Source organism: Phoca vitulina, unplaced genomic scaffold (genome assembly GCF_004348235.1).
Source record: "Phoca vitulina isolate PV1807 unplaced genomic scaffold, GSC_HSeal_1.0 scaffold26, whole genome shotgun sequence".
Lineage (NCBI taxonomy): Eukaryota > Metazoa > Chordata > Mammalia > Carnivora > Phocidae > Phoca > Phoca vitulina.
In genome coordinates, this window is record NW_022589729.1 from 1,004,867 (window position 1) to 1,032,672 (window position 27,806).

The 27,806-nt window shown below is 45.4% G+C and overlaps 1 protein-coding gene across 4 annotated transcripts in view; it reads left to right on the forward strand.

Annotated features, from left to right (window-relative positions):
* DDR2 (discoidin domain receptor tyrosine kinase 2) overlaps positions 1–27,806 on the forward strand; it is a 189,050-nt gene that overhangs the window by 102,910 nt on the left and 58,334 nt on the right. For 3 of the 4 annotated variants that reach the window (XM_032422046.1, XM_032422047.1, XM_032422045.1), the window contains exon 3: positions 25,441–25,549. In XM_032422046.1, coding sequence (XP_032277937.1) covers positions 25,441–25,549 — 109 coding nt within the window. Of the gene's footprint in view, positions 1–17,148; positions 17,348–25,440; positions 25,550–27,806 lie in introns of those variants that run through there. The other variant, XM_032422044.1, reaches the window with a different exon arrangement.

The window sequence follows — 27,806 nt, forward strand, 5'->3', positions numbered from 1 at the left end:
GCATAATCCACCCATTATACTCCAGTACTGGTTAAAGGATAGGAGAGTTGTGATAGCAAATTCCCTGCAAACGTGGGCATCTGACCTACAGAAGACCCTTTTTCACAAAGTAGCACCAAAATAAGCTTCACCAAGCAAGAGTTCATAACTGAAGATCCTTCAATTGTGGGCAGGGTGGGTTAAGTGTAGTCTTTGAACAAAAAGTCTCCCCTCTGGGGAAATTGTGATCCTAGAGAGAAAGAGGGAGCAAATAGCTGGCCCTCTTTCCCTCTCTGGCCCCTGGGCTCAGCTCTGGCCAAGGGCGTGTTTGTTTGGCTGTGATTCTTTTCCTTCAGTTTCCCTCTGTAGGTATCGTGTTTCATGAGCTCCAGGCTCCTGCCTGTGTCAGCCTCAGCCTCTGGCTTTAATCACTGCTCCTTGGCCAAAGCCGAGTGATGGTTTGCAAAACGACACTGATTGGATGCGTATTTGGTGGGGGCGATAGCTGGATAAGCACCTCACCAATCCCTAGCCCCCAATAAAACTGAGAGCGACACCCTCCTGGTTGGGGCCCAAACCACTGCCTTATTAAGAGAGGCCCTTTCCTCTCTGCTCCCCACCCACACCCTTGCCCCTGGCCCGCTCTTCCTGTGGCAATCAGAGCTAGGCCTTGGGCCTCACAGCCTTCTTCCCGGCCCTGCTCTCCACCCACAGCTAGTTTCCTTGGACAGAAAGTACCAGAGGTTCCAGAACTCACTTCCCAACCTCTGGACCTTGAGTCCCTGTACTTAGTGGGACAGAATCTCCACTTCCTGCTGAGGTATCCCTCGAACCAGTGCCCCCTTCTTCTGTGGAGTCTCCTGTCCCCACTCTGGGGGTGGAGTGGGGTGGGGGGACACATGCATCTGGATTCTGATTGTCATCTTAGGGGGAGAGCATAATGGAGAAGTAATGACACGTTTATAAGCAACTCTCTTGGTTCATTTGTTTGTTGACTTCATAGGATCAGGATATTGGTTAGAGTGTGTGTCTCTTACAAGAGATGGAATTAAAGACAGGTTTTTAAAAAAGGATTTTATTTATTTATTTATTTATTTAGAGAGCACAAGTGAGGGGGGGCCGAGGGAGAGGGAGAATCCCAAGCAGACCCTATGCCCAGCATGGAACCCGACGCAAGGCTTCATCTCAGGGACCTCAAGATCATGACTTGAGCCGAAATCAAGGGTCAAACACTTAACTGACTGAGCCACCCAGGCACCCCTTAAATATGGTTTTTAAGAAGAACCAAGGACTGCCTCTTGGAAGGGAGCAGAGCAGCTCCCCAACTGGAGCCAAAGTAGCCTCCTGGGTAGGTTGTCAAATCCAGATCCTAAGAACCTCCTGGCAAGGAGAAATTGAGACTGCAGAATCTCATGCATGTGCTGAACACTGAAGTATCCCCCAGTTTATAACTCAGACAGCATCAGGACAGACTTGGAGAAACACATTCCAGGGAGAGATGGAATCTGACAATTTTGCATGCTAACCTGGACCGCCTCTTGGAAGAGTGAGGGAGGCAGAGCTCTTTGTCTTTGGTATGTTTGTTTTTGCTGCCAAGGTCTTGTCATGTCCTGATTATTTAATATGTATGAGCCCAAGCCAGGTACTAGGGGAGTCAAAATATATTTACTATGAAATGAGACAAACTCCAGTTCTTTAAACAGCTCCAATTGTAATAATAAGACTTGAAGCTAAGCACTGTTCTATGTATTAACTCATTTCTTCTTCATGATGATCCTTTGGGGGCAGTACTGCTGTTAGCGTCCATTTCTTAGATGAAGAAACTGAGGCACGAGTGCTCTGTGACTCGCTTAAAATCACCTAGCTAGTAAAGGTCTGTGTTGAGATTTAAAGTCAGGCATTCTGGGGTTCCCCCGCTGAGCTGTGCTGCTTGCTCAGGATGTTGAAGGAGGGGATGGTAGCACTGATCAGGCTAGGGTTATCCGTTCCTAACCCCGAGAATCTCCACTTCCTGATAATAAAGACAACAACTGCCAATTACAGAGGCCCTCTCTGAGATTGAGAATAGACTAGATTGAGAATAGAACTAATTTGCTGATGACTGATGTTTGTGATTTATCTTCTTGTCTATGTGCATGAGAACTGTCTTAGGACACTGTTCTGAATTGAAATTGACCACTGAGTGTGTGTGTGTGTGTGTGTGTGTGTGTGTGTGAAACTGAGAAGTGGGTGGGACAGCTGGGAGGCAGGGAGACGGGACATATGGCAAAGCTCTGTGGGGTACTGTGTCCAGGGATCCAGTTCTCAGAAGCTGTCCAGGTAGATGCTCTGCTTACCAGAGGGGATCAGCCCCTGGCTGTGGGCACGCTTGTTGAAAGCCTCGGGAGAGGCACAGTCTGAGACTCATGCAAGATTAGGCATCCTAAAGGGCTGCCTGGCACAGAGAATATATTTAATTCACCCTTCCTTGTCCTTTATTTTCACTCTAGATGTGCCATGGTGATTATTTTTCTGGGGGAGAGGGAGGAATAGCACCTCCCAAGCTGGGTTGAGATCCAGCCCTACGACTAGGTTCGGGCTGTCCTCTGCCTGCCTCTCTCCTGCCTCCTGCTGTGTAGACATGGCTCCTTCAGGGCTGGGAGAAGGTGGTGGTTATGAATGTTCCCACCTGCCAAAGCTAACACCTGGGGAACTCGTAGGCACCTGACACTCACAGCTCCCTTTCAGCCTATAAGGGGGCTCTGAGGGGTCGGTTAGAGATTCCTCCCTAACTGTCCCTTTGCTAGCTTTGGAGGGCTTCTCTTACAATTTGAGTCTTCTTAAGAACGTGCTTCATCTCTAAAGGCCATCCTGAGGGTCTTCAGAGGAGAAGGAGGAGCGATTAGAAGACTTTCCCAAGCCTGGAATTGCTGTGTTTGATTGATAGGGTGAGGAGTTTTCAATCTGTAATTCTTTTGGAGTTTTCTGTGCCATGAGAGTATTCCCTGGGGCTCTCCAGATCCTTATTTAAGCCGGGTTATCTGCCACAGGACACTCCCGGGGCGGCCATGCTACAGGATGCCTGCATGGCCCGCTGACTTACGTCATTGAGCCATGATGCAGGGATGCAAACATGGAGGGAGGGAAGGAAATTTAGAGAACCGACTAGAGGCATTTGGATTTCTCAGTGCCACCTCCAAAACTGTGTGTTGAACTGAATTGAAACTTGTCACGTTAGCATTATAATTCTAAACACTGGCCTAGCTAGGCCAGAATGATTTAATAGTTGCGTTCATGAGATCTGTGCTGGTTCCACTTGTATTCATTTATATCCCATTGTTCCGTTTCTGCGTTCATTCTGGATGCTTCTCCTCCTTCCCCAGTATCCCTCGTTGGCTTTATCCTGCACTGAACATCCAGATTTTTGTGAAAAACGGGCTGTAGTGGTTGCTGTAATTTGGGATCACTCCCTTCTACAAACGTTGGCTTTCAAGGGCATGAAGAATGGTTTGTGGCTGGATGTGGTTATGGAATCTGGTCCCTCCAGGCCACCCAGCTGGTGGCTGGACCCTGCTGTGCCATTCTCTGTTCCTTGTTTGGTTTGTTCAAAGCATGAGCAAATAAAAGCAAAATGTAGAGTTTCTCAATGTAGCCAACTTAAGCTTGTTTTTATTTCCTTTCTATAAGAATTGCTCATTATTTCTACAAATGCCATCAGTTTTATCCAAGTGAAAACCCAGTTTTAGCTCCATAACACCATGGATATAAGCCTAATTGCTGAGGCTGGTAACATTCTTAGGCATAAAATGCCAAGATTTTTGGATGTGCAAACCAATAGTTTAGATAATGCTCAGAAAGATCTCTTCCTCCTTTTTAGCTTCTTTTCTCACTTGCCCTGTTGTATCAATTGGGATGTGGCTGAATTAGTTAGAAAGTGATAGCCCACACATGCCCTGACTATAACCATAAGCATCTTTGAACAAATGTTGTTACTCACGAGAGCGCTTCTTTAAACGGCCACGGACCATACAGAGGTGGGCGTCCAGCACAGTCACAGTGACCATGACTTTGCCCTGAGACTCTTCACCATGCTTCTTGTTTCCAGTATTGCAGGATTCTAACCTTAAGATTTGCTTTCCTGTTTTCAACCTTAGCTCACCCCACACTTGATGTTCAGCAGCAATATCCTGGCTTCCCCTGGCAACACTATATTCTGCCACTTTGGGTAAATGTGCTCCATCTTATCAGCCCTGGACCCTATACTCAGGCTTGGGACCTCCTGAATGCTATGCCTCTTGGGCTATTATGGACCCCACAGCCATGGCCTAGATACTTTTGTATGTCATGACCCTTCTCAGGGAGCTAAGCCGATATATATGATATAAGGATATATATGATATCCTTGGCTTAGCTCCCTGAGAAGGGTCATGACATACAAAAGTATCTAGTAAGCGCCATATTGGAGATTCACACCCAGGGGACTGTTTTGTCCCTGGGAAGCCTGAGACTTTGGGACTCTAGGATTATAGGAGTGGTGTTGAGCTTTCAGGATTTTTATCACATGATGTCAGCCTTGGGACCCTGGTGTCCATGCAGACTTATATACAAGAGGAAGTATTGGGGCGCCTGGGTGGCTCAGTCGTTAAGCGTCTGCCTTCAGCTCAGGTCATGATCCCAGGGTCCTGGGATCGAGCCCCGCGTCGGGCTCCCTGCTCTGCGGGAAGCCTGCTTCTCCCTCTCCCGCTCCCCCTGCTTGTGTTCCCTCTCTCGCTGTGTCTCTCTGTCAAATAAATAAATAAAATCTTTAAAAAAAAAAAAAAAAAGAGGAAGTATTTGCGTAAAAGGATGAGCATGCTTGGGTTGGGTCATTCATTCTTTTATTAAATGGACAGTAAATATGTATGTCTGTTAAAGTGTACATTCAAACCAAAATTATGGAAGCCCTGGGACTGTAGGACTCTAATATTGGGATTTGAGACCATGACAAGCTGTTAGAGGAGATGGTTCTGCAGCTATGAGATGTTGCTCAGTCATTAGTCACCTGCAGGGCACTGTGGGGACATGCAGAGTCCAGGCCCCCAAAATGCTTAGAGCTACTGAGACAGAAAAAGAAACTATATGCTGTGTGATTCAAACCTGTGTTTTCTTTTCCGTATTCTGTCTTCTGTGTGTGTCATGGTGAAACCAAATAAGACAAACACTGAGCAGTATTGGCTTACATTTCAGTGGTATTCAAGACCCTTATAAAAAATTTAGGGTTTGGGGAGATCAGGACACAAGAGAAGGAACTGAAAAACAGAGGTAATTTACTAATGTATGTTTATAGATTCAAACACTTCAAAAACTGGGACTTTATGACTGACACCAGTAGATCTAATTATTCTTTACAACTATTAAGTGGCCTTAAATAAGTTTACCATATTTTCTTGGAAAAGTGTTCAATACTACTCTCCAGATCTCACTTCTGACTGAAGCTCAGAGTTACTTTAAACAATTTAGCTGTAGTAGATTGAAGTCCTGATATATCACTTTTGGCACAGACTCTGGGCCAGACGGAGTGAGATGGGAGGTAACAATGACCCGCTGTGGTGTCTGCTTGTATAGGTGGTGTGATCATGTGAGGTTCACATGTCTACAAATCAGATGACTCTTGGGCCATAAGTTATCATTGTGTGTGAAGCTTCCAATCTGCATCGGCATAAAAAAAGAGTTCAACTCCCACAGTCCTCTGTGCCAGGCTGGTGTCAGCTCACCCTGTTTTGGACTCTAATGAACAGACACATAGATTATTAAAATTGGAAGGGATTTTAGAAGTTAGCTAGCCCAGTCTCTTGCACAGAGGATTCTTCCCTACAGTCTTCTAAATAAGATGATTTTTCAGCCTCTACTTGAACACTTCCTGTAATGGGGAGCTGATACCCCCACAAAGAAACACACCCCAGTTTTGGATGGTTCTAATTTTTAGGATGTCCCCCCCTTATGTTCGGTTGAGATCTGCCTCTCTGCAACTTCCTTAGTTATGACTTTGAAGCTCTGTTGTGTGATTTAAATGCCTCTACTTCAGGAGAGTGCATCATGTATTTGAAGACCATCAACTTCTAGTGAAGCCTTTTTTTTTTTTTTTGCCAGGTGAAATATTCCAAGGTCCTTCAATGAATCCTCTTATTTTCTTTATAGGGAAACCACTTCTCCCCTTTTCCCACTTGAGCCTGTGGACTCTAGAGACTCTGCTCTCTTGTCACAGAGTTCAGCACACCCTCCCTGAGGAAAGTCTCATTCTTCTTATGGCTCTAGCTGTGTAGTCTGGAGTTCTTCTTTCTCCTCTTTTCTTAGTTTCTTCCCAGCATCCTCACCACAGGCATTGTTGGGCACAAAGTACTGAATCACATTCCTTGCTTTTGCTTTTTTGTAAACACTGTCACCCTTCCTTCCTTGTTGGATGATTTCTGACATTTTCCTTTGAAAATTTTTAACTTCTCCCATCAGCTGGGACAAAGAGATATACACTGTTGGGCCCTTTTCTTTCTCCTCTAGCGATAAAATCAGATTGTATTTACAGCTCCTGGAACCAGTGACTTAAAAAAGACCAAGAACAATATAAAGTCTTATAGAACTTCTTGTAGAAGTTGGCTGCCCAACTGGATTCACAAGTGGGGCTTTGAGTATAGACCATTTACTGAATGTCTGTCGCTACTAAAGTCTCTGGGTATGGAGTTTGTTGATGTGGGCTTAAAAAAAAGTAGCTGCTTCTGGCCACAGAATCATTTTTTCTAGATATGTCTCCTCAGGCAATAGGTGAAGGGGATCGAGAAGTACAAACTTTCAGTTATAAAACAAGTCACAGGGATGAAAAATGCAGCCTAGGAAATAGAGTCAATGATGTTGTAATAGCATTGTTTGGTGACAGATGGTGACTATACTTATTGTGGTGAGCACTGAGTAATGTACAGAATTGTTGAATCATTACGTTGTACACCTGAAACTGATATACACTACATGTTAATTATAATTCAAAAAAAGTAGCTGTTTCTACACACGGTTTAGAGTTTATCATCTAACTATTTCAATCCCATGCTTTTCGTTCTCCTCTCAATAGCTATAGCTTTTTAAAAAATGATTTATTTATTTATTTATTTGAGAGAGAGAGGGAATGAGTCAGGGGAGGGGCAGAGGGAGCGAGAGAGGGAGAAGCAGACTCCTTGCTGAGCAGGGAGCCCGATGAGGGGCTTGATCCCAGGACCCTGAGATCATGACCTGAGCCAAAACCAAGAGTTGGACCTCAACTGACTGAGCCACCCAGGTGCCCCAGCTCTAGCTCTTTTATTTTCCACTACAGATTGTCGTCACATGAACTTTGGAAATGCTCATTGTCCACAAGGAACAGGATATGAGAGAGGGCATGTCCTTGGTTTTACAGATTAAGAGACAGAATGTCAGGGAGAATATTGGGCTCGTCCAAGTTTACACCGTTAGTTGAGTAGCTGGTCGGGTGCCATTTCTGCTGAACCATTCAGCTAGCTCACTCTCTTGGCTTTTGTAGAAAAAGAGGCTTAAACTGTGGCATTTCTGATCTACATTTTGTGTGTGTGTTCACAGGCATACCTCATTTCATTGTGCTTTGCTTTATCACACTTTGCAGATATGTTTTTTACAGATGGAAGGTTTGTGGCACCCCTGTGTCGAGCAAGTATATTGACGCCATTTTCCCAACAGGTTTTGGTCACTTTGTGTCTCTGGGCCACATTTTGGTAATTCTCACAGTATTTCAAACTTTTTCATTGTTATTATATTTGTCGTGGTGATCTGTGATCAGTGGTTATGACTCACTGAAAGCTCAGATGATGGTTAGCTTTTTTTTAGCAATAAATTATCTTTAATTAAGGTATGTACTTTTTAAAGACACAATGCTATTGCACACTTAATAGACTACAGAATAGTGTAAACATAACTTACATACACTGGGAAACCAACAAATTCATTTGACTCACCTTATTGCGATATTAGCTTTATTGTGGTGGTCTGGAACCAGACCTACAATGTCCTAAGGTACGCCTATATACAGCTTTTCCTCTTTCCCACCCAGCACATTGTCTGGTATGTGATAAGTTGCCCATAAATGCTGGTTAAGGAATGTTGGAGCCTTTTATCCTTTTAAAAGTTGGGAATACATTTAAGGGAAAAGGATCACAGTGAGCCATGAGGAATACAGTACACCCAGGGAAGTTAGTCTGTGAAGTTTGTTGGGAAATATATAAAGCATGGTGCGGAGTGCCATGGTGCCTACAAAGGATCTATAACTCAGTCCCTGATCTCAGTGAGTTTATAATCAGATAAATATAGTTGGCCCTATATTTATCTGGGATAAAATAGTGGGATAAAAACAGTGACAAGACTGAATCATATGAAAAAATTAACTTCCAGTCCAAGGCAGAATGTCATCAATATCAGCAAGGAGTTAAGAGAAGGGAAGATAATGGAGAGCTTGCTGTTGTGTGTTGTTCTCGGTAGAAGGGTGATGGGGAGGGAGGAAGGAAGCCAGATGGAAAATGAGAAACAGATAGGTTTCTAGGATAGTCTTGTCCATTTAGTACCAGCCACAAGTGGCAAAAGGGCCACAAACCCACAGTCCACTTAAGTTCCTGAGAGCACTTGAGAAGGAAAGACAACAAATGCTTATGGACGCCTACTGTACGTCAAGTCAACAAATGCTTATGGACGCCTACTGTACGTCAAGTCAACAAATATGTCCCGAGTGCCTGCTCCATGGCAGGCACTGTGTTAGGTGTTAGGGATTCAACAGTGACCAACAGAGAAAGGTCTCAGTTCATGGAGCCTAAATTCAAGTGCAGGCCAGGCCACGTGGTCCGAACCAGACATTCCAGGTCCTGGTTTTCATGTTCAGTGGATTTTTGTAGCAGCTTCTTCCCTCCCAGCACCCAACCCCAGCCTTTTCTGAAGACTAACTTCCACTTGCCTAGCTCTGTCCTCTGTGAGCGCGTGGGGATCCCCACGAGATTGGTGATGCACATTCCGGCAGTAGCTGCCGGGCAGGATCCTGGCAAAAGGAGCTCCATCCTTCATTTGACTTCAGACCTTCCACTTTCCTTTAAAATGTCTGACTGACATGGTGATTGAGAAACCATGTCTGGCAAAGGACCTCAAGCTTAGGAAAGAGTTACCCATGGGTGTTTGCTGTCAAACACAAATTATTGGCAAATCTCCTCTCAACTTCCTTTTCTGGCAGAGGCACCTATTAGGGGATCAGGGTCTGGAGTGGCATGGTGGCGAAAGAGCATCTGTCTGCCCCTAAGCCCTATCTGTCCTGACATATGTGTCGCCTACTTTCCCTAATCACTAGGGGTTGCCTTGGAGCAGCAGGGTCTGCCAACCAGAGAGAGGGACAGGGAGGAGGAGTCAGGTTTTCGGGATGAGGGTATGCATATGGCCCTACTCACTGTCTGTGTGGAGGATTGCTCAGTGTGCATGCCCTTCATCCTGACTTGGTCCATACCAACACCAAACAACTATATGATAAGACCTCTGAACAGCCGCAGGTCATTTTACAGAATATGAGTTTAGTAGGGACTCTCTGTGGTGAGCTGAACAGCAGAGTTCTTGCTTCTAGACCTTCTAGGGTGTGCCAGATCCCCCTGAAGGTTTGCCCTGTGGCTTTGGGGAAGTCCGAAGGGACAAAGTATCTGGCTCCAGGCCTCTCCACATTGCCCACCCACTCTTTCCCAGCTGATGAATGCTTGTTGTTCTGCTTTGTGGGCGCCTCCCAGGACCCAGGGGGAGGCTCGCCTCATTTCTGTGGAGACCTTTGGCTGGACTTCTCTGCCTCTCCCAGAGGTGAGAGACTGCGGTTCCTGTAGCCTCAGGCTTGGCACCAACTCATCTCTGGTGGATCTAGGACCCAGGTCTCCAATCTCACTATGGCTAGGGCCTCTTTGTCCCAGAGTGACCTCTCGGGCTCTCCCACTGACTGGCTCTTCACAGCCCCTGCCATTGGTGATTTTCATTCCAGATATGAGCCAATGGATTCCTGAAAGGGACTCTGTGGGCTTCTCTCTCCATCTCCGCTCTGGCCTCGGTCTGGCGGCGCTCTCTTCTGTGGGCTGGACAGGGGATGATGATGGATGCGGGCTGCCCGTTGTTTTTGTTTTGTGATATTTAAAGCAACTAAAGCTCTCATTACTGTAATACAATATGTGCCCGGGCCGGAGGGAGGAGCAGAATCCCTCCTGAATCAGGGGGCAATTCTGTTAGGTTGTGGTCAGTCTGGGGACATGTTTGGCACCATGCCTGATGGAATTCAGCGTGTCAGGGCTGAGAGGGGCCTCAGAACAACTCCACTCTTTCTCATCCCAACCTCTCATTTGAACAAGGGGGAGGCTGAGTCCAGTCAGGGAAGGGGATTGCCACTCAGGTGACAGAGCGGTGAGCAGGCAGAGCTGGGACTAGAACTCAGATCCCAAGGTGGATTTGCTGTCAGGTGGTGAAGCTTCTGTGTCTGCCCTTCTCACTTGTTCAAGATCCTTCTGAGGCCCTGAACCTAATTTTGTATTTGTAATTTTAGATGACAGTTCTTAACAAAGTAGGACTTTCCAATTGTCCAAGCTTCGAGAGCCATAGAAACAGCTGCCCCCTGACTGGAACTTTCTACTACCCTGAACCGACTGTGCGTGTGAATTTGAGTGGGAGGGGACCAGGCACATGTGACCACTGAGCTGTCCTGATGCTGGGATGCCAAACCCATCTCTGAGGTGAGGTACCTGAGAGGCTCCCGTCGGTCAGTGGGAAACAGTGAGCACCATGGTGGAGTCAGGTGGGAATTCCCTCCTCAAGTCAGAGTCACATGCTGGCGGTATAATGGAAATCTTGCAAGTGGAGTAGGGTTGACCATGCCTTTGTGCCTGATGAGAACATCCCATCAGACTGGTAGTAGGGCTGGCTGGGGAGAACATGGCAGGCACCGCTGCAGAACCATGTCAACCATCCTGTAAGTAACCGTAGATCGAAGGCCATTGCATTTGCTACCTGGGTGATCTTGGGCAAATTTTCTCTTCTCAGTCTTTCCATCTGTACAATGAGGATAATAATAGTAATAACCTCAGAGAGCTACTATGAGGGCCAAGTGAGGAAATTCAGGTAAAACTTAGCATGCTTCCTGGTATAGAATCTGTGTTCCATAACTGTTTATCATGTTCTCAAAAGTCCCGAGAGGTTGCAAAATATTTTTGCCCTGCAGGATCTCATAGTCTTATTGAGGAGACAAGATTTTCACACCATATGCAAGCACGATTAGGGAGCAGTAGAAGCCCCTATATAGCATCTGCTAAGGGTCTCGATGCCATGGAGTCGAGTCGAGGGAGGAGACTGCTTTAGGCTTGGAAGAAGTGCCGAACAGGAATAGGGACTAAAGGAGAAAGCCTGTGTTCTCCATCTTCCCAGCTGTTAGCTGGCCAACAGGCACTCTTGGACATTCCTGGACACTGAGGACCCCTCAGGTCACCTATTCACCCACCCAGCACCTTCCCTGCATTATCTCCAGACTCTCCACTCAGCACTGGAAATTGAGAGAAGACCTTGATGAGGTCCCTCCCTTGGGGGAAGAACTCACAGCCTAGCCTCTATAGAAAGATTACAGCTAACAGATGTTATATCCACATTTATTTATATCCTGAAACCAATCATCTGAGCCCCAAGTGGGATGAGGTGAGTCAGGAGCCTGGAACAAGTTTGAAGGAAAGCATGGGTCTACTTGGTGAAAGGGCGCAACTCAAAACCCATGAGCCCTTGTTCAAAGGAGCTGGTGGGTGTGAGCCTTCTGCTGGAGGAGTGGAGTTGGTTGCTTTAAATAAGAATGTTCTCTGATTGACGTGGAGAAGGCTCCAAGGCCAGGATGGGGCAGGCCCTTGGTTCCACACTCAGCCCTGGTGATGTGGCATCTTTGAGCTGGGCTGGGAAGTGGGAGGAGTGGGCCTGGTGGACTGGGGAGGGGGCTCTTTAGATGTCAGGGGTAAGCTCCAGGCACTGGTGACTCAATGGGGAACTTCCTGAAGGCAGATGGAGTCTGCAGATGTCTCGCACCCTTAAATAAACTTATATTTCCTACACCTCTTGCTTCAGAGGCTGCCAGTGAAAGTAGCAGAGGAGGGAGGGTCTAGCCAGCCATGTGAAGGAAGCTTGAAATGGAAAGTGTGAGAAACGGAACTCCTCTTGATGAGTGCCATTCGTATTTTGGCAAGGGTTGCAGAAGCTCCAGGTACTGAAGGAATGACTTGTTGAAAGAAGGGGTAGGGACCAGGAAAGGAGCCCCAGACACTTGGTTCAAACCCAACTGATGAACGAGGCTTTTGGGCTCTGTGATTTGGGCAGAAACTCCTGGGCCATGTTTGTCCAAGGCGGTGGGGCCCATGAGCCTTGGTGTCTCTGTGTCCCTGGGCCCCCAGTTGTGTAACACCCCATGTTCCACATTGCCCTGCCAGCCCGAGAGTCAGGGCAAGATGGGGACTTGCTCACCCACAGTCTTGTTTGTTTTTCCACGTGTTTGTATGCACCAGGCTTGTGTATCTCCCACCAAGAACCGGGACTGATGCTCTTTGTTGTATTGTCTTCAGGTGACCCCACTTGGCTGAACTCACTGCAGATGCCCTGGATGTGCTTGTCACTGTAGTTGCTGGCCTTGTTTTCTTCGTGTGCACCATTCTACTTGTAATACCACCACTAAATAATAACTAAATGTTAATAAGCACCTACCATCTCCCAGGCACTGCACTGTGAGCCCTTTATATGCATCATCCCATCTAATTGTAACAGTGACATCATTTTCAACTTGTACCCATATCTCATACTTCCCTGATCTCTAGAGAAGTACCTTTCAACTAAGAGATTAATTGATATCTGGTTGTTTAAAAGGTCTGACCTGGGGGACCTGGCTGGCTTAGTTCAGAGAGCATGTGATTCTTAATGTTGGGGTCGTGAGCTCAAACCCCACGTTTGGTGTGGAGCCTACTTAAAAATAAAATAATAAATACATAAATAAACCAATAAATAAAGGGTCTGACCTATATTATGGCTGAAGTTTTCACCACAGAATATGGTTGCAGGGGCCTAAGAGGTGAAATCCTCCCTTCCTGCCTCCTTCAGCTAATGGTCTCAGAGAAGGAGAGGGATCTCCCAGCTCTTTGTGGCAAAAACCCAGTGGTTAGCCCACCTATCGGGAGGGCCTGGGGATGTGAAGGGAAAGACACTTAGATTGCTTTGCTGAAAGGGGAGGTCCTGGCTAGTGTCTGGGAAAGAGGATCCAAGTCTCCCTCTGTGGAGAACCTCCTGCAGAACAGAAAGCAGGGTTCGCTGGCATCACACTAATCTCCTCTGGGGTTCTGGAGAGTTTCCTATGGCTGGATGAGATAGAATCTATTCACGTCCCAGAGATGCTGCGAGTCCATGTTGATGGGGCTTACGCAGGAGGCAAGCAGCCTGATAGCTCTGCATTATTAAGGGACAGGCACGGCCAGGGACCCCCAGAGTAGGGCACAACCAGTGCAAGCTCTCGGCCTCACTGGCTTTGGGTGGTGGGTTGGAAGTTGTTGGGAGGTGTGTGCGATCACACACAGGGACAGAACAGCCCTTCCCCGAACAGCGTGATCTCGTCACTGTCCCCACGGATGTGGCCACCGCTCAGCTCTCCTCGGCCCCAGGCTGGTTTCTGCTGGGCTGGTTCACAGTTAAGCATGCGGGTCTTTTGTGACTTCCAAATGACTGCAGGTGAAGGACAAAGTCGATTGCTCCCGAGGCAGAGCCACTCACAGGATGTACCCAGCAAGCTTTAGCGTGCCGGTCCAAGGCAAGTTTGTGGTGGTGTTCTCGCCCGTTTTATTACCATTGAGGTGACCAGTCAATCAACCCTCAGTGTTCTCTGAGTCCCCCCATGTAGGTGCTAGCTGATACCAAAAAGAAAGGCATGGAGGAGGGAAGCATGCTTTTTGCCTCTAACTTGCAAATTTATTGAGGAGACAAGGTGTAGGCACACTAAAAATAAAACAGAAATACAGATAAACACAGACATTTTGGAGCCAGGCGGTGTTCTAAGCACTTCCTGGGTGATAACTCATTCCATCCGCACGATCCTCCTCTAGGAGCAGGTGCCATTACTGCCCTCATTTTACAGGTGAGGAAACAGGTACCAAGGTTCCGGTGTGTGGCCAGGTCCACACAGCCCATGGAGGAGGACACATGATTGAGACCCAGCAAGTGTGGCTTTGGCAAGGTGACTGAGAAGGAGCCACCAGGGAGGTCGGAGGCAGAGTACCGGGTTCCCGGGGCCCAGGGGCCACAGGAAGCGGTGGCCCCACTGGGTCAGGTGCTGCTCCCAGACTCACTGTTGAGCCCCCCAGTCCCCCCGGGAAAGGCGTCTGATATGTAGACACTGTCTTTAACCTCACTCCTGGGATTAAGGAGAGAGATGCCTCCCCTGCTCCCCATTATCCCCCATGTGACCCCTTTTATGTGGCCTACGTCTTCTTCCGAGGCATTTGAGGCGATGGGAAGATTGGCCATAAGGAAAAACGAGGCAACCTTCAAAAACCAATACCTGGGCGCCTGGGTGGCTCAGTCGTTAGGCGTCGGCCTTCGGCTCAGGTCATGATCCCGGGGTCCTGGGATCGAGCCCCGCATCGGGCTCCCTGCTCGGCGGGAAGCCTGCTTCTCCCTCTCCCACTCCCCCTGCTTGTGTTCCCTCTCTCGCTGTGTCTCTCTCTGTCCTATAAATAAATAAATAAAATCTTAAAAAAAAACCAAACCAATACCTATGTTTGTGGGAGGCTAGGCCTCACTCAAGGAGGTTGTTCCAGTTACTTCTTACTGTGTGATCACCTCACAGTGTAAAAGGAGCACCACATCACTGTTACCATCCCTCATGCTCCCGAGGTGACTGGGCTCAGCGAGGCTGTGCTTGCAGCAGAGTAGGGGGGCCTCCAGTCATTCTCGGCGTGAGAGCGGAGGTTCCTGTTCGCTGGGACCTCGGCGAGGACTGTGGGCCCGAACACCTGCAGGCCGTGGCTTCCCACGGGGCCTGGGCTCCCTGGTGGCCTCGCAGCCAGGTTCCCTGGGCAGCTGTGCTGAGAGAGAGAAAGAGAGAGAGCGAGCGAGAGCCAAGTGGAGGTGTACGCCCTTCTGGGACGCAGCTCTGAAGTCCCATAACCATCACGTTTCCTGCATTCTGTTAGCGGCAAGTCACTCCCCCGAGCCTGTTCAAGAGGAGCGAAATGGGGTACCTGCCCTCGCTGGGAGAAGGGGGCAAAATTTGTGGACTCACTGGAAAACCACCGCAGGGATTTTCCATGTAACATCACTCTGGTTTAAAGAAATCAGTTATTCCAGACAGGGCCTAAGGATGGTGTGCGTGCTCGGAGTTTTGGGAAGGAAAAGAAGAGGTAGGGCTGGGACAGGCGGTGCTGACAGGAGAGCAGAGCTGGGGAGAGAGTGTGGATGACCAGGGGCCGGGCCCTACCTCTGACCGGTGGTCGCCTGTGACGAGGCCTCTCTGCTTCTCGGGCTGCCCTACTTTCCTCACCTTTAACCAGAGGGGATCGAGATGGGTGAGCTCTCGGGTCTCCTAAGCTCCCACTGGGGTGGGTCCATAATTTTGAGGACTAGTGTCTTTCCTTCGTAACCTCCAAACCCCCGGACCCTTAGTCCCTCACACCAACCTTCCTGTGCCCAGTAACGCAGACAGGCAGTCCTCTGCGCCCCAGCACGCGCGCTGGGGGTGTGAGGAGCCTGGGACAGAGCGTGGGGTGGGGGAAGGAATGGGGGGCTGCGTGGGAAAATGCTCAAGTGCACGATGATGGAAGTCCGGGATGGCAGGGAACTATCTAAACGAAAAACCAGGGATTGCTGGAGCTCAGCGAGGCGAAGTGAGCTGCCCAAGGACTCAGCAGGCCCAGGGGACTGGGTCACAGGTCTTTCTGGGTTGGAAAAATGCCCTGCTTTCACCTATGTATTTCCTCTCCTTCTTCCTCCTGCTCATAGTGTGAAGGCATTAGATCTGATGTCCTGAACGCTTCTGATCTAGAAAGTAACATCAAATGATGCCGCACAGTCAGTGTCCTGTGCTCCATTCTGTCCCGGGTGGGGGGAATGTCTTAGGTGGCAGGGACCTCACTCAGCATCCTCTCCTCTCCCCAGAGGCCCAGGGAGAGAAAATGACAGCTACCTGGCTTTCCCCTCGCCTCAATGACAGACTCAAGTTGTCTCCATTTTACAGTCCAAGGAGAGAGGAGTGAAGTGCGCGTCTAACCAAGGCAGCAGGATCCGGGCTCGCTGTCTCACCGCCTCTGAGCTGTGAGGGTCACCTCGGCTAGTCTGGGGCCTGTCCTGTGTGTAAACACTCACAGATCAGGCCATTCGGGGCCTCTGGCTTAGCACTGCGGGCCACACTTTGAGAAGCATGAGATGGAGCTTCTCAGAGGCAGGATGAGAGTGAGGAAGGCTTCAGTAAGTTTTTGGGAGCCAAATAACACAAGGCTGGCTGGTGTGTGAGCGTGTTCACGCATGCACGTGTGTGTGTGTGTGTGTGTGTGTGTGTGTTTGGGGACCCATCTCTTGCCAAAACCAGGCTCATTTCTGCATATTTGTTTGCTGAGTATTAAACACTCCAAAGATTGCTCTTTCGATTTGTTGAATCTGAAATGAAAATGAGTCAGCAGAGAGGAAAAACAAGCCTGAAGGCCCAGAATGGCCCCTGAGTGAAAATATACAGCTCTAAAGCAAGTGGGTTTTCTTCTCCCCTTCCCCCCCCGCCCCAGGTCCGAATCTCACACACACACAGACACAAGTACCCGGCACAGCTGTGTGCACCCCGCCTCGTGCATCGGCTCGGGAGACCTTATCTCTGTGCCCTTCCCACTCCTGCCCGGCGGAGCCCCGCCCTTTCCTGCGCGAAAGGCCTGTCTTTAGGTGGAGGGGCCCAGGCTGGAGGCTATAGATAATTTTCTGGGAGGGCAGACTCTTCCTCTTCAGACCCTATCACAGGCTCCGCAGGAAGATCTCCACTGGAAATCTGTGACTTTTTATTCCTTTTTATTCCGCCCCCCCCCGCCACCGCCGCCCCCCAAGGGGTGGTCACTTCACGTTGTCTCCAGCTTTTGCATCTGGGAAGACAGACTGTCCAGGGAGAAGGCCCATCTCCCAAAGCAGATGTGCCTCGCTTCATACCCAGGCTGTATTCCTGAAAACTCGATCACGACCTGGATTTAAGTATATGGAATCATATTTTGAATGTACCGGAAGGATTTTCTGTTCAAGGGAACCCGGCACTGGATCCTTGTGTAAAGTGAAGAACTGTTTTGTAATGCGGAGCCTCACTCAGTGATTTATGAGTTCAGTAAGTAGATGGGACATTTTTGTATGCTGAATGTTAGTGTAATCGTACACTGTGGAAACTTGTTATTCAAAGGTACCTGGCACTTCAGTGTTGTGCAAAGAACTATTCCGTAATGTGGATAAGCATTTCATGATTGATGAGTTTGGCAAGTTCAGACACTTCTTAAAGTGGGGGGTACCTCTAGTTCTGCTTCAGAGAAAAAGACTGTTTGTGCTAATATTCAGACTTGGGGGAAGAAGAAAGCTCTACTGTCTGTAAGTTAGGGTCACTTCAAAGGTACTTGGGAGGAAGAAAAGTGCTCGAAGTTTCCATCCATTTTAGGGCAAGAGGTCCCAAGGGTTGCCTGCTCTCCCTAACTTGCCATATTATCACAGAGCGGAAACGATGGTGCTTTTTTCCCCCCACATAAATGCAGTTACCTATGATAGCTACATTTCTAAAAGTGTTTCTCTTTATATTTAAATATGTATCATCTAAATATCTATCTATCTATCTATCTATCTATCTATCTATCTATCTATCTATCTATCATCTATCATGTGCATTCAATTCTATAATAAAGGAAGAGACAAGGCACAGGGCTCGTGTTTGGGAGCCCCAAAAGGCTGTTGCTCGACCAGTATAGAGTGAGAGACTTGACCTTGCTGCTCACCCTTGCTCACTCAGCAGCCCAAAGGCATTTCAGACCCCTCTCCTCTGTGCTCCATCCTCACTTACCACCCTGTTTGGGCCCTAGAGTAGAGCCTGTTACTAGGGAAACTGTGTAACTTTTCAAGGCAGTTGGAGAAGAGGAGTGTGTTCGTCCCCAGGTGTGTATGACCTGGAGTTGCGGGCGACATGGGACTGACCAGGAGCGAGCCCTCCCTGTGTGAACAAACTCTCCATAGGATGGGATGGTGCCAGGCAGAATGTGCCAATGACTTGCTTTTTCACCATAATGTGGCTCTGTATTTCAGAAGGAGGCTTTTAGAAGTTCACCCAATTACCGAGATAACTTGTAAGAAGTTTGACCTTCTAGATTCTTGGTTTGTTTGTTTGTTTTCATTCTTGCCAGTTTCTAGTTGTGGCTGCCACACTTCCATCTACCTTCCATTTGCTTCCTGATTTTCCTGATGGCTTTGCCCCACAGCTTGTGCAGATCCCGGTGTGGGCAGACCTGACATGGAGAGCCAACCGTCTCCCGTCAGGCCTGGGGAGTCCTGGCCTGGGGAGTCCTGGCCCTATGGAGTCAGTTTGGAGTGTGTGTTCATCCAGCTTGGCTAGGGGAGGGGATTTTGACTGTGAAGAGGGAAGTGGGTTCTTTATTACAAGGGACACATTCTTTCTGAGCTACATATCCATTGATATTCTTTGGAAAATATTGGGCCGTGAGTGGGTGAAGTGACATCAGTCCTTACTTTCCTACTTTGTAAAGGGAGGTGGTAATCTTTCTCCTTAGGATTGTTGTTAAGGCCCAGTAATAATGCATTTATAAACACCTACTGAAGTGCAAGTGTTCTCAAAAAACAAAGTAAGGTATAAGCAGCAATTCTCAATTGTTTTTTTTGCTTCTACTTTATTCATGTGTAAGATGTACTAATCAATAATACCGCTCAGTCCCACAAGTGATTCTTCAGATATGAGTTCCCCATGTACCTCTAACCTCTGGGATATGCATGATTGGTTGGAAAGCACCCTCCAGATTCTGATAGACTGCCCCTGGGAAATTGCTTTAGGTCAGAAAAACCAATATAAAAGACATTAACAAGGAACATATTTTCCTTGTTAAGAATCAAAACACGACCAATAAGGCTAGGGTTTCCTTTTGATCACCATTCCCAGTCTCCTCTGCCAAGCACTCCAATCTCCAGTGAGGGGCCTACTGTTACCAGCACTGTTTCCTGAGGGTCCTCGCTGTGCCTCTACTTACCCTCTTATTTGAGCACTGGAGTGAGTACCAGAGTGAAGCTTGTTATTAGCATGGGGTTTACCCTTCTAGAGCTTTTGTGTATGTGTAAATGTATGTGAGTGTGTGTGTGTGCTTACCCATAAATACAGTGTGCTTCACATAAATCTTGTAACCTCTTTGTTCATCCAAACACATGTCATGGACACCTAACCATGTAACTACCCAGCTCATGCTTTTAAAGTCTTTTTTTTTTTTTTTTTTTTAAAGATTTTATTTATTTATTTGAGAGAGAGAGAATGAGAGACAGAGAGCATGAGAGGGAGGAGGGTCAGAGGGAGAAGCAGACTCCCTGCCGAGCAGGGAGCCCGATGCGGGACTCGATCCCGGGACTCCAGGATCATGACCTGAGCCGAAGGCAGTCGCTTAACCAACTGAGCCACCCAGGCGCCCTTAAAGTCTTGCATAGTATTTCACAGTAGGAATATATCATAGTTTCTAGCATTCCCCTCTTCATAGAAATTTCCCCATGTTTTTGTTATTTAAAAAAAATTTTGTGCCAACCGTGTCTTCACATCCTCGAGAACACATTTCTCTCTCTCTCTCTCCTTTTTTTTTTGATACTAGCCATCCTGACAGGTGTGGAGTGATACCTCATTGTGATTTGGATTTGCATTTCCCTGATGATTAGTGATGTTAAGCATTCTTTTCACATATCTGTTGGCCATTTGTATGTCTTCTTTGGAGAAATGTCTACTCAAGTCCTTAACCCATTTTAAAATTGGGTTATTAATCCCTTATCAGATGTATACTTTATGAATATTTTCTCCCATTGTATGGATTGTGTTTCACTCTGTTGATGGTTTCCTTTGCTGTGCGGAAGCTTTTTAGTTTGGTGTAGTCTTGTTTGTTTATTTTTGTTGTTGTTGCCTCTGCTTTTGGTGTCATATCTATGAAATCATTGCCAAGGCCAATGTCATGAAGCTTTTCCCGTATGTTTTCTAACAGGAGTTTTAAAGTTTCAGGTCTTACATACAAGTCTTTAGCCCATTTCGAGTTGATCTTTGTGTGTGGTGTAAGATAATGGTCCAATTCCATTCTTTTACATGTGGGTATCTGGTTTTCTTAATGCCATTTGTTGAGGAGACTATCCTTTCCCCACTGTGTATTCGTGGCACGCTTCTTGAACATAAGTTGGCCACAGCCACTATGGAAACCAGTATGGAGGTTCCTTAAAAGATTTAAAAATAGAACTACCATATAATTCAGTAATCCTACCTCTGGGTATTTTTTCAAAAGAATTGAAATCAGGATCTTGAAGAGGTATTAGCACTCCCACGTTCATAGCAGTACTGTTCACAATAGCTAAGATGTGGAGACAATCTAGATATCTATTGATACATGAATGAATAAAAAATGTGGTATATACACACAGTGGAATATTATTCAGCCTTTAAAAAGAAGGACATTCTGTAATATCAACAACATTGATGAACCTTTAGGACATTATGTTAAGTGAAATAAACCAGTTACAGAAGGACAAATACTGAATAATTCTACTATATTAGGGATCTAAAATAGTCAAATTTACCTAATGAGAGAGTGGAATGGTGGTTGCCAGGACAACAGGCATAAAATTAAGATTGAGCAAGATGAATAAATTCTAGAAATCTGATGTACAACATTGTACCTACAGTCAATAACGTATTGAATACTAAAAAATTTGTTAAGAGAGTAGATCTTATGTTAAGTGTTCTTACCACAATGAAATAAAGTAAAATTTAAAAAATATTGCAAAGCAATTCTTTGTACACACACTCATTGTGCAGATACATAAGTCTCTCTCTAGGGTAACTAATAATAAGTGGAATATATGGAGCATAGGTTATTATTTTGTTATAAAACATCAAATAACTATCTTAGCCTGCTGTTAAGTTTATGATTCTTTTGGTCTCAAAGACATTTAACATTTTGATGGAGATTTTTATCGTTTGTTTTTGTTTTTGGATTTTGTTTTCTGTCTCATTTGTGCAGGCCTTCCTTACAGTGATCTTCTAGCAAATGCTCCTATACTTTCTTGAAATACTGTTAGAGTTCTACTTCTACATTTTGGACTTTCTCTTTTGTGTATGAGTTATGGATATACCTTTATTTGTTTCTGAATACAAATGAACCGTTTCACTGATTTTAAATACCCCTTATATAATATAGTAAGTTCCCATTTATATATGAGTCTTTACTGGGTCCTTATTCTCTTCATTGTTCTCTTTATATATTTCTGTGCCAATCCCACACTCAGACAGGGCTTTCCTGACCAACTTACCTGACGTAGCCCTCATTCACTCTCTACCACCTCACCGCACTGTATTTTCTTCATGGCACATATATCCCTTTAGAGTTCTTATTTATTTCCTTGTTTGCTTATAGATTACATGCCCCATGAGGACAGCTCCAAGCTGCCTTTTTTAGCACATGGAATAGCACCTGTAGACACTTAGAGAACAGTTCCTGGAAAAAATGGATGAAAGAACACCCCCTGACTAGCGATATTTGCAGTTTGAGCTTTATTTTCAAAGCTTGAATAAATTGTCAAAGGAATTTGTACTATTAACCAAAGAAGTGGGTACAGAAGGGCCTTTCTACCTCCTTGAAGTTCTTCCATGTATGTTTGTGGGTTCCTTTCACGTGTCACATTGCTTAAATATGGAACCCTTGGAAAAACTCACTCAAAGGGGCAGAAAAGGGTGATGTACACTTATCATAAACCTTGGGTACACTTCCTTTTAGGGTATGGAATTTAGTGTGGCCAGATGTAGTCACTGAATATGTGGCTTAAGGCAATCATTAATTCATGCTGCAAATATTTATCCAGCACTCTGGTAGGTGTTGAGAAAGCAATGGTGAGTAGAATAAACATGGAACTTATGGGGATGGGGGGTGAGGAAGACCCTAATTAGACATGACAGCAATAAATACATAATTAGAAACTAGGATCATTTCTATTTAGAAAAATAATAAGAAGCTTTTAGTGCACGTAACAAGTAAGAGGGCCAGAGAGTATTTTACGGAGGAAGTGACTGTCGAACGGAGGTTTGATCCAGACAAAGAGAGCATGAAGCATTTTGGCAGAGGTCCTGAGGAGTGTAGCTCTGGTGACGTTGGCAGAGGCCAGATCAAAGGAGAGTGTAGTATGATGACAAAGACAAAACAAACAACAAAACCTGTGTGGATATTGGAGTAATACAAACCCCTGGGTTCACATGAGTTTTGGCACCTGTCAACTGTGTAACCGGATCAGTTTTAACCTCTTCCTCCTCAATTACCTTGCTCATGAAAACTAACCTCATTGCGTTACCGTGAATATTACATGAGAGAGTCTTTGGCACATGTTAGAGATCCATGGTGTAGTTAGGGTACTTCTGTTTTTCTTTGTTTATTAGCTGCTGACACCTTACTTTTCAGCAAGCAAAGCAGAAATAATCACTTGTTTTGGAGATTCACAGCCTGAAACCAAGTAACAGTTTCCAAAAGGAAATTCAGTCAAAAAATTTTGAGCATCCAGTGAGTTCTGCTTCGTTCAGTTAATAACCATGTTTGAGTACCTGCTTTGTACAAAATATAAAGCATTCTTTTGGAGATACAATAATAAGCTATTTTGAAGGTAATGACTACATGGATCATTTTATAACCATGTTATGGAGGACCTAATGGAGGCAAAATTAGTGTGTGTTTTGGTGAAGGGAGTGAGGTGTGAAAGACATTCCTCGTAGAAGGAGCCACTGGGGAAGGTTATAGAGGGGAGAAAGTCATGGCCCACAACTCATGAGAAAGGTGCCACAAGAGAGAATTGTAGGACTCCTCTACAAAGGGAGAGGGTGGTTAGCCAAGGCAGGGTTTGCAAGGCCGAATGGTTGCACACAAGGAGCTTGGGTCTTTGTGGAAGGACATCGTGGATCATGGCCATGGCCAGTGTTGGATTATAGCCGCGACCAAGGTCTCCAAGATCTGCCTGTGTTTCTTTCTTGGGCGTATTAGTTTGGGGACTCATTTATGGAAACACTGTGTTCCTGCTGCTGGCAGTGACGAGGCACACTGGGAGACACATATTTTAGCCCATCCAATCAGTGCCATGAAACCACCCCTGACCCCTCACCATAAGGCCACTTTAGTCTTGTGTGTTTGATTAGTTTTGGCTCCATCCTTTTCAGGCATCTGAATATCTGCTTTTTTTTTTAATGACTTTTTTTGAGGAGGGCAGGTCAGAGTTCTACTGCCTAGAAAATATCATAGAAAGCTTCTGTTTCCTCAAAAGGGGTCTTGGCTCTGTTAGCGTATTATTTACTCCATCCCCACTATAGCCCGTTATAATCCTAATCAGTCTTCAAGAACCTGATCAGATCAGATTTCTCCATGAAGCCTTCTTTAATCACCCTAGCTGAATGAATTTTGTCTCCCTTTATAATTATGTATTATTTATAACAGTAGATCCAATGTTTGGATTAGTGTTACCTGGTGGAAACTTCTGAATAAAATTTCTATTCTCAAACAGTTTTATACTTACAGAATCAATGCAAAGATAGTGCATAGAATTCCTGTTTACCCAACACCCAGTTTCCCCTATTATTAACATCTGACATTAGTACAGTACCTTTGTCATAGTGGAAGAGCCAATGTTGATACATTATTATTAACTAAAGTCTGTACTTCATTCAGATGTCCTCAGTTTTCCCCTACGTCCTTTATCTGTTCCATGGTCATCACCGAGGATGCCACGTTACATGTGGTTGTTATATCTCCTCAGACTCCCTTAGCTGGGACAGTTTCTTGGGACTTTCTTGTATTTGTGATCTTGACAGTTTTGGGGATGACTCAACAGGAATTTTGTAGAATGCCCCTAAATTGGGATTGGTCTGATGTTTTTCTTATGATTAGACTGAGGTAATGAGTTTTTAGGAGGAAGATCACAGAGGCTAAGTGCCATTCTCATCACATCATATCCAGGAGATGTTGTATCAATATGACTTATCAAAGGTGAGGTTAACCTCCATCACCTGGCTTGAGGTAGTATTCATCAAGTTTCTCCACTGAAAAGTTCCTTTCTCCATTTCCGTTCCAGGCTCTTTGGGAGAAAGTCACTGTGTGTAGTTCACCCTAAGGGGTGAGGTTATGTGCCACCTCTTTAAGAGCCAAGTGTCTGCATAAATTATTTACAATTCTTTTGAATGGGAAATTTTTCTGTTCTCCCCCATTTGTTTATTCAGTCATTTGTTTATATCAACATGGACTTGTAGATATTTCTTATACCTTGAGTTATAGTCCAAAACTACTTTATGTATTTTGTCACTCACATTGTTCCAGCTTTGACCACTGGGAACTCTTTCACTTGGTTCCTGTGTCCCTTTGATACATCCCCATCATTTTTTTGGGTGTATACTTTCTCAATTTCTGTCACTAAAAGATTCTGTATGTGTCCTACCCCAGGCCTGGGATCAGCCACTTCTCCAGGGAACTCTGGTTTCTTTTATTGGAAAATGGTATTAAAAACCAAGATGGCGGCACCAGACTTACTTGCTGCTGTTGTGGTGTCTGGCTTCTAGGCCCTCTGGGCTGATACAGCAAAGAGACACTTGTGTGTATACTAACCTGTATATATGCTATATCTTTAAATGTTCCATCTGTAACCATATGTATCTCTGTTAAGCTGAACATGAGTTCATACTAATGTCTCAACTCTAAGCCCTTACCACACAGGTCATTTGGGGAAATTTAAAGATACAGAATCCCAGGTACCGATAAATATTGACCTTAGATCTTTTGAAAGGCAAACACATTAACATAATTGAATGTTTTTCTTGGTTTAATATTGGAATCAGTATCAAAATTATGAAAACTTCATAAATGTAAGTTTTAGTTTATCACCATTCACAATTTGGGTAAGTATGTATTGTAGTAAAACTTTGTTACCTGCCTATAGTTTTGCTAATTTTAATTCCATGACCTAATAGAGTTTGGGAATTCTTACATCATGTGACTCTTGAATATCCCACTTGATTCTCAAAGTCTGTGATTTGAAGTCCCAGATATAGAAATAAAGACTCTAAGAACACAAATATAATCATAAAAATCATATTCATTCATATTGATAGTATTTGTCTCACTCATTTCCTCTCCTCTTTCTTGTTTTCTTGCATTTTTTGGTGGGCTGCAGGCTCCAGTTCCAACACCATCTTCTGAGCTGACCTCCGTTCCCAGGATGCCCTTGATGCTGCTCCTGCTGCTGCCCATCTTGAGTTCTGCAAAAGCTCAGGTTAATCCAGGTAACACAGCCATTGCTCAGCCACATGCTAGAAGACCAGCTGGACATTCAAGTCCATCAGTGTTTATCTTGGGAAAGGCCCTGCCAAGGGTATCCACAGGGTCTGTCTTTCTTTTTTCTTTACTTTTCTTTTCTTCTTTCCTTCTTTCTTTCCCTCTCTTTTTCTCCCTTCCTTCCTTTCTCTCTCTTTCTATCTCTTTCCTTCTTTCCTTCCTTTTCCTTCCTTCCTTCCTTCCTCTCTCCCTCCCTCACTTCCTCCCTCCCTTCTTCCCTCCCTCCCTCCTTTCTTTCTTTTCCTCCCTCCCTTCCTCCCTCCCTCCCTCCCTTCCTTCCTTCCTTTTACTTTCATGATGAAACATGTCCTAAGCAGAATCAGAAACTAATGTCCTGTGTCTGTGTAACATCTTGACTATTGTGAAAGGGCTCCTGATATCAAGTAGAGTGGAGTGAATGGGAATTTAAAAAAAAAGAAAGAAAGAAAGAAAGAAAGGGAAGTGGAAGAAGCATCCATATGCTTCTGCATCTTCTAGGAAACAGAAGGAGAGAACTTTTAGATGTCTTCTAGAACCTCTGCAGATTGGGTTTCCAGTTATTTTTCTCTGGTTCAGGCCTGTGTTTTACTTGGATGTCATGTTGTGCTTTTGGGACCCTGGTCTTGCTGGATCTTGGCAGTCTTTCCTACCGGGTGTGGCCATACTCAAAAATAGATGTGTGAAGAGGAATCTTTTCATTTCCCCCAATTTAAAAAAAAATTAGTTGTATATTTTAACTTTAAATTGAAGCGTACAGTTTTATCACTTGACTATTACACAGCAGTGCCTCTTAATGACCTGTGTAGTGCTGGTGACTCCGCCTGGTTGAACTGTTGTTCTGATCTCTGGGTTCCTGCACATATCTGGGAGTCAGCTGGTTATTGGCTCGTCTACGATGGCCTTGGCTCTGACGACTGGGCACCTTGCTGTGCTCTCCTCCAGCAGACTAGTGTGGATATATTTTCATGGAAATTGCACATGAGCAAGAGCAGAAGCAGAGACGTGCAGCATTTCTCAAGCCGATGCGTCAGTCGTGTTTGCTGAAATCTCATTGGCCAAAGCAAATGGCGTGGCCACACCCAGCGTCAGAGTGGGCGGGCATAAAGAGTTACCTGCGACAGGCCTGAGTACAGGGAAGGGGGAGGACTGCTGTCCATTTCTCGTGTGGACACAAATATAAATACAGGAAAGTACCCATAGTATAGGTGCCCAGTGTGATGAATTTTACAAACCAAATACATCCATCAGCAGGATCCAGATTAAGAAACAGAACCTCACCAGACGTCAGAGGCTCTCCTCGCGCTCCTTTCCAGCCACTTCTCCCCACCCTCACCCCAAGCTAATTGTTATCCTGCTTTCTAACAATATAGATTAATTTTGCCTGTTTTTGTACTTTATATAAATGGAAGCAGATGATGCCTAAATGCTCTTTTGTGTCTGGCTTCTTTCATTCAGTGTGTTGTTTGTGATGTTCATTGCATGCAGTTGGCAGCTGTTTGTTTTCATTGTTGTATAATGTTACTTTGTTTGACTATTTTATTTATCCAGTCTACTGTGGATGGGAATGTGGATTGTTTCCAGTTTGCGTCCATTATGAATAAATCTGCTATAATCATTCTCGTAAAGGTCTTTTGGTAGAAGTATGTACTCAGCCTTTTGGAGTGTACACCTAGAAGTGTAATTGCTGGGTTATATGTCATATACAATTGCTTTTCTACATACCACCAAGGAGTTTTCCAAAGGGCTTTCACCCATTTGCCCCTCCATGGTCGCATATGAGAGTTTCAGTTGCTGCGTGCTGTATTTGGATTTTTGAGGACATTTTTATTTTGTCCTTTTCCTATAGCATGAGGGTACATTGTGAACATTCTCACCCTCTTCCTCTTGCAAGAATTCCGTCTCCGTGGGATAGTCTTCATACCTGAAAAGGAAGTATAATCAAAACACCTTAAAATCAAAGATTTACTGGTTTAATAAACCCAGTGTCTTACTACTTTCTTGTAATGAGCTTAGTTGGTACATCTCAGATCTGAACTTTGACTCACCAGTCTTTCATTTTTCTCCTCTGTGTTCCTCTCACCTGGTTGAAGGGTGGTTGCCTCCTGCTCAATGTAGCAAACCCATTGTCATCTCCCTGACTAGATCTCCTAGGAAGTGTCACTGTGTGTGGGCAGAATGGTAGAAAGTTTTGGTGCCAGGCACATTCACAGAGACTGAAATGACATG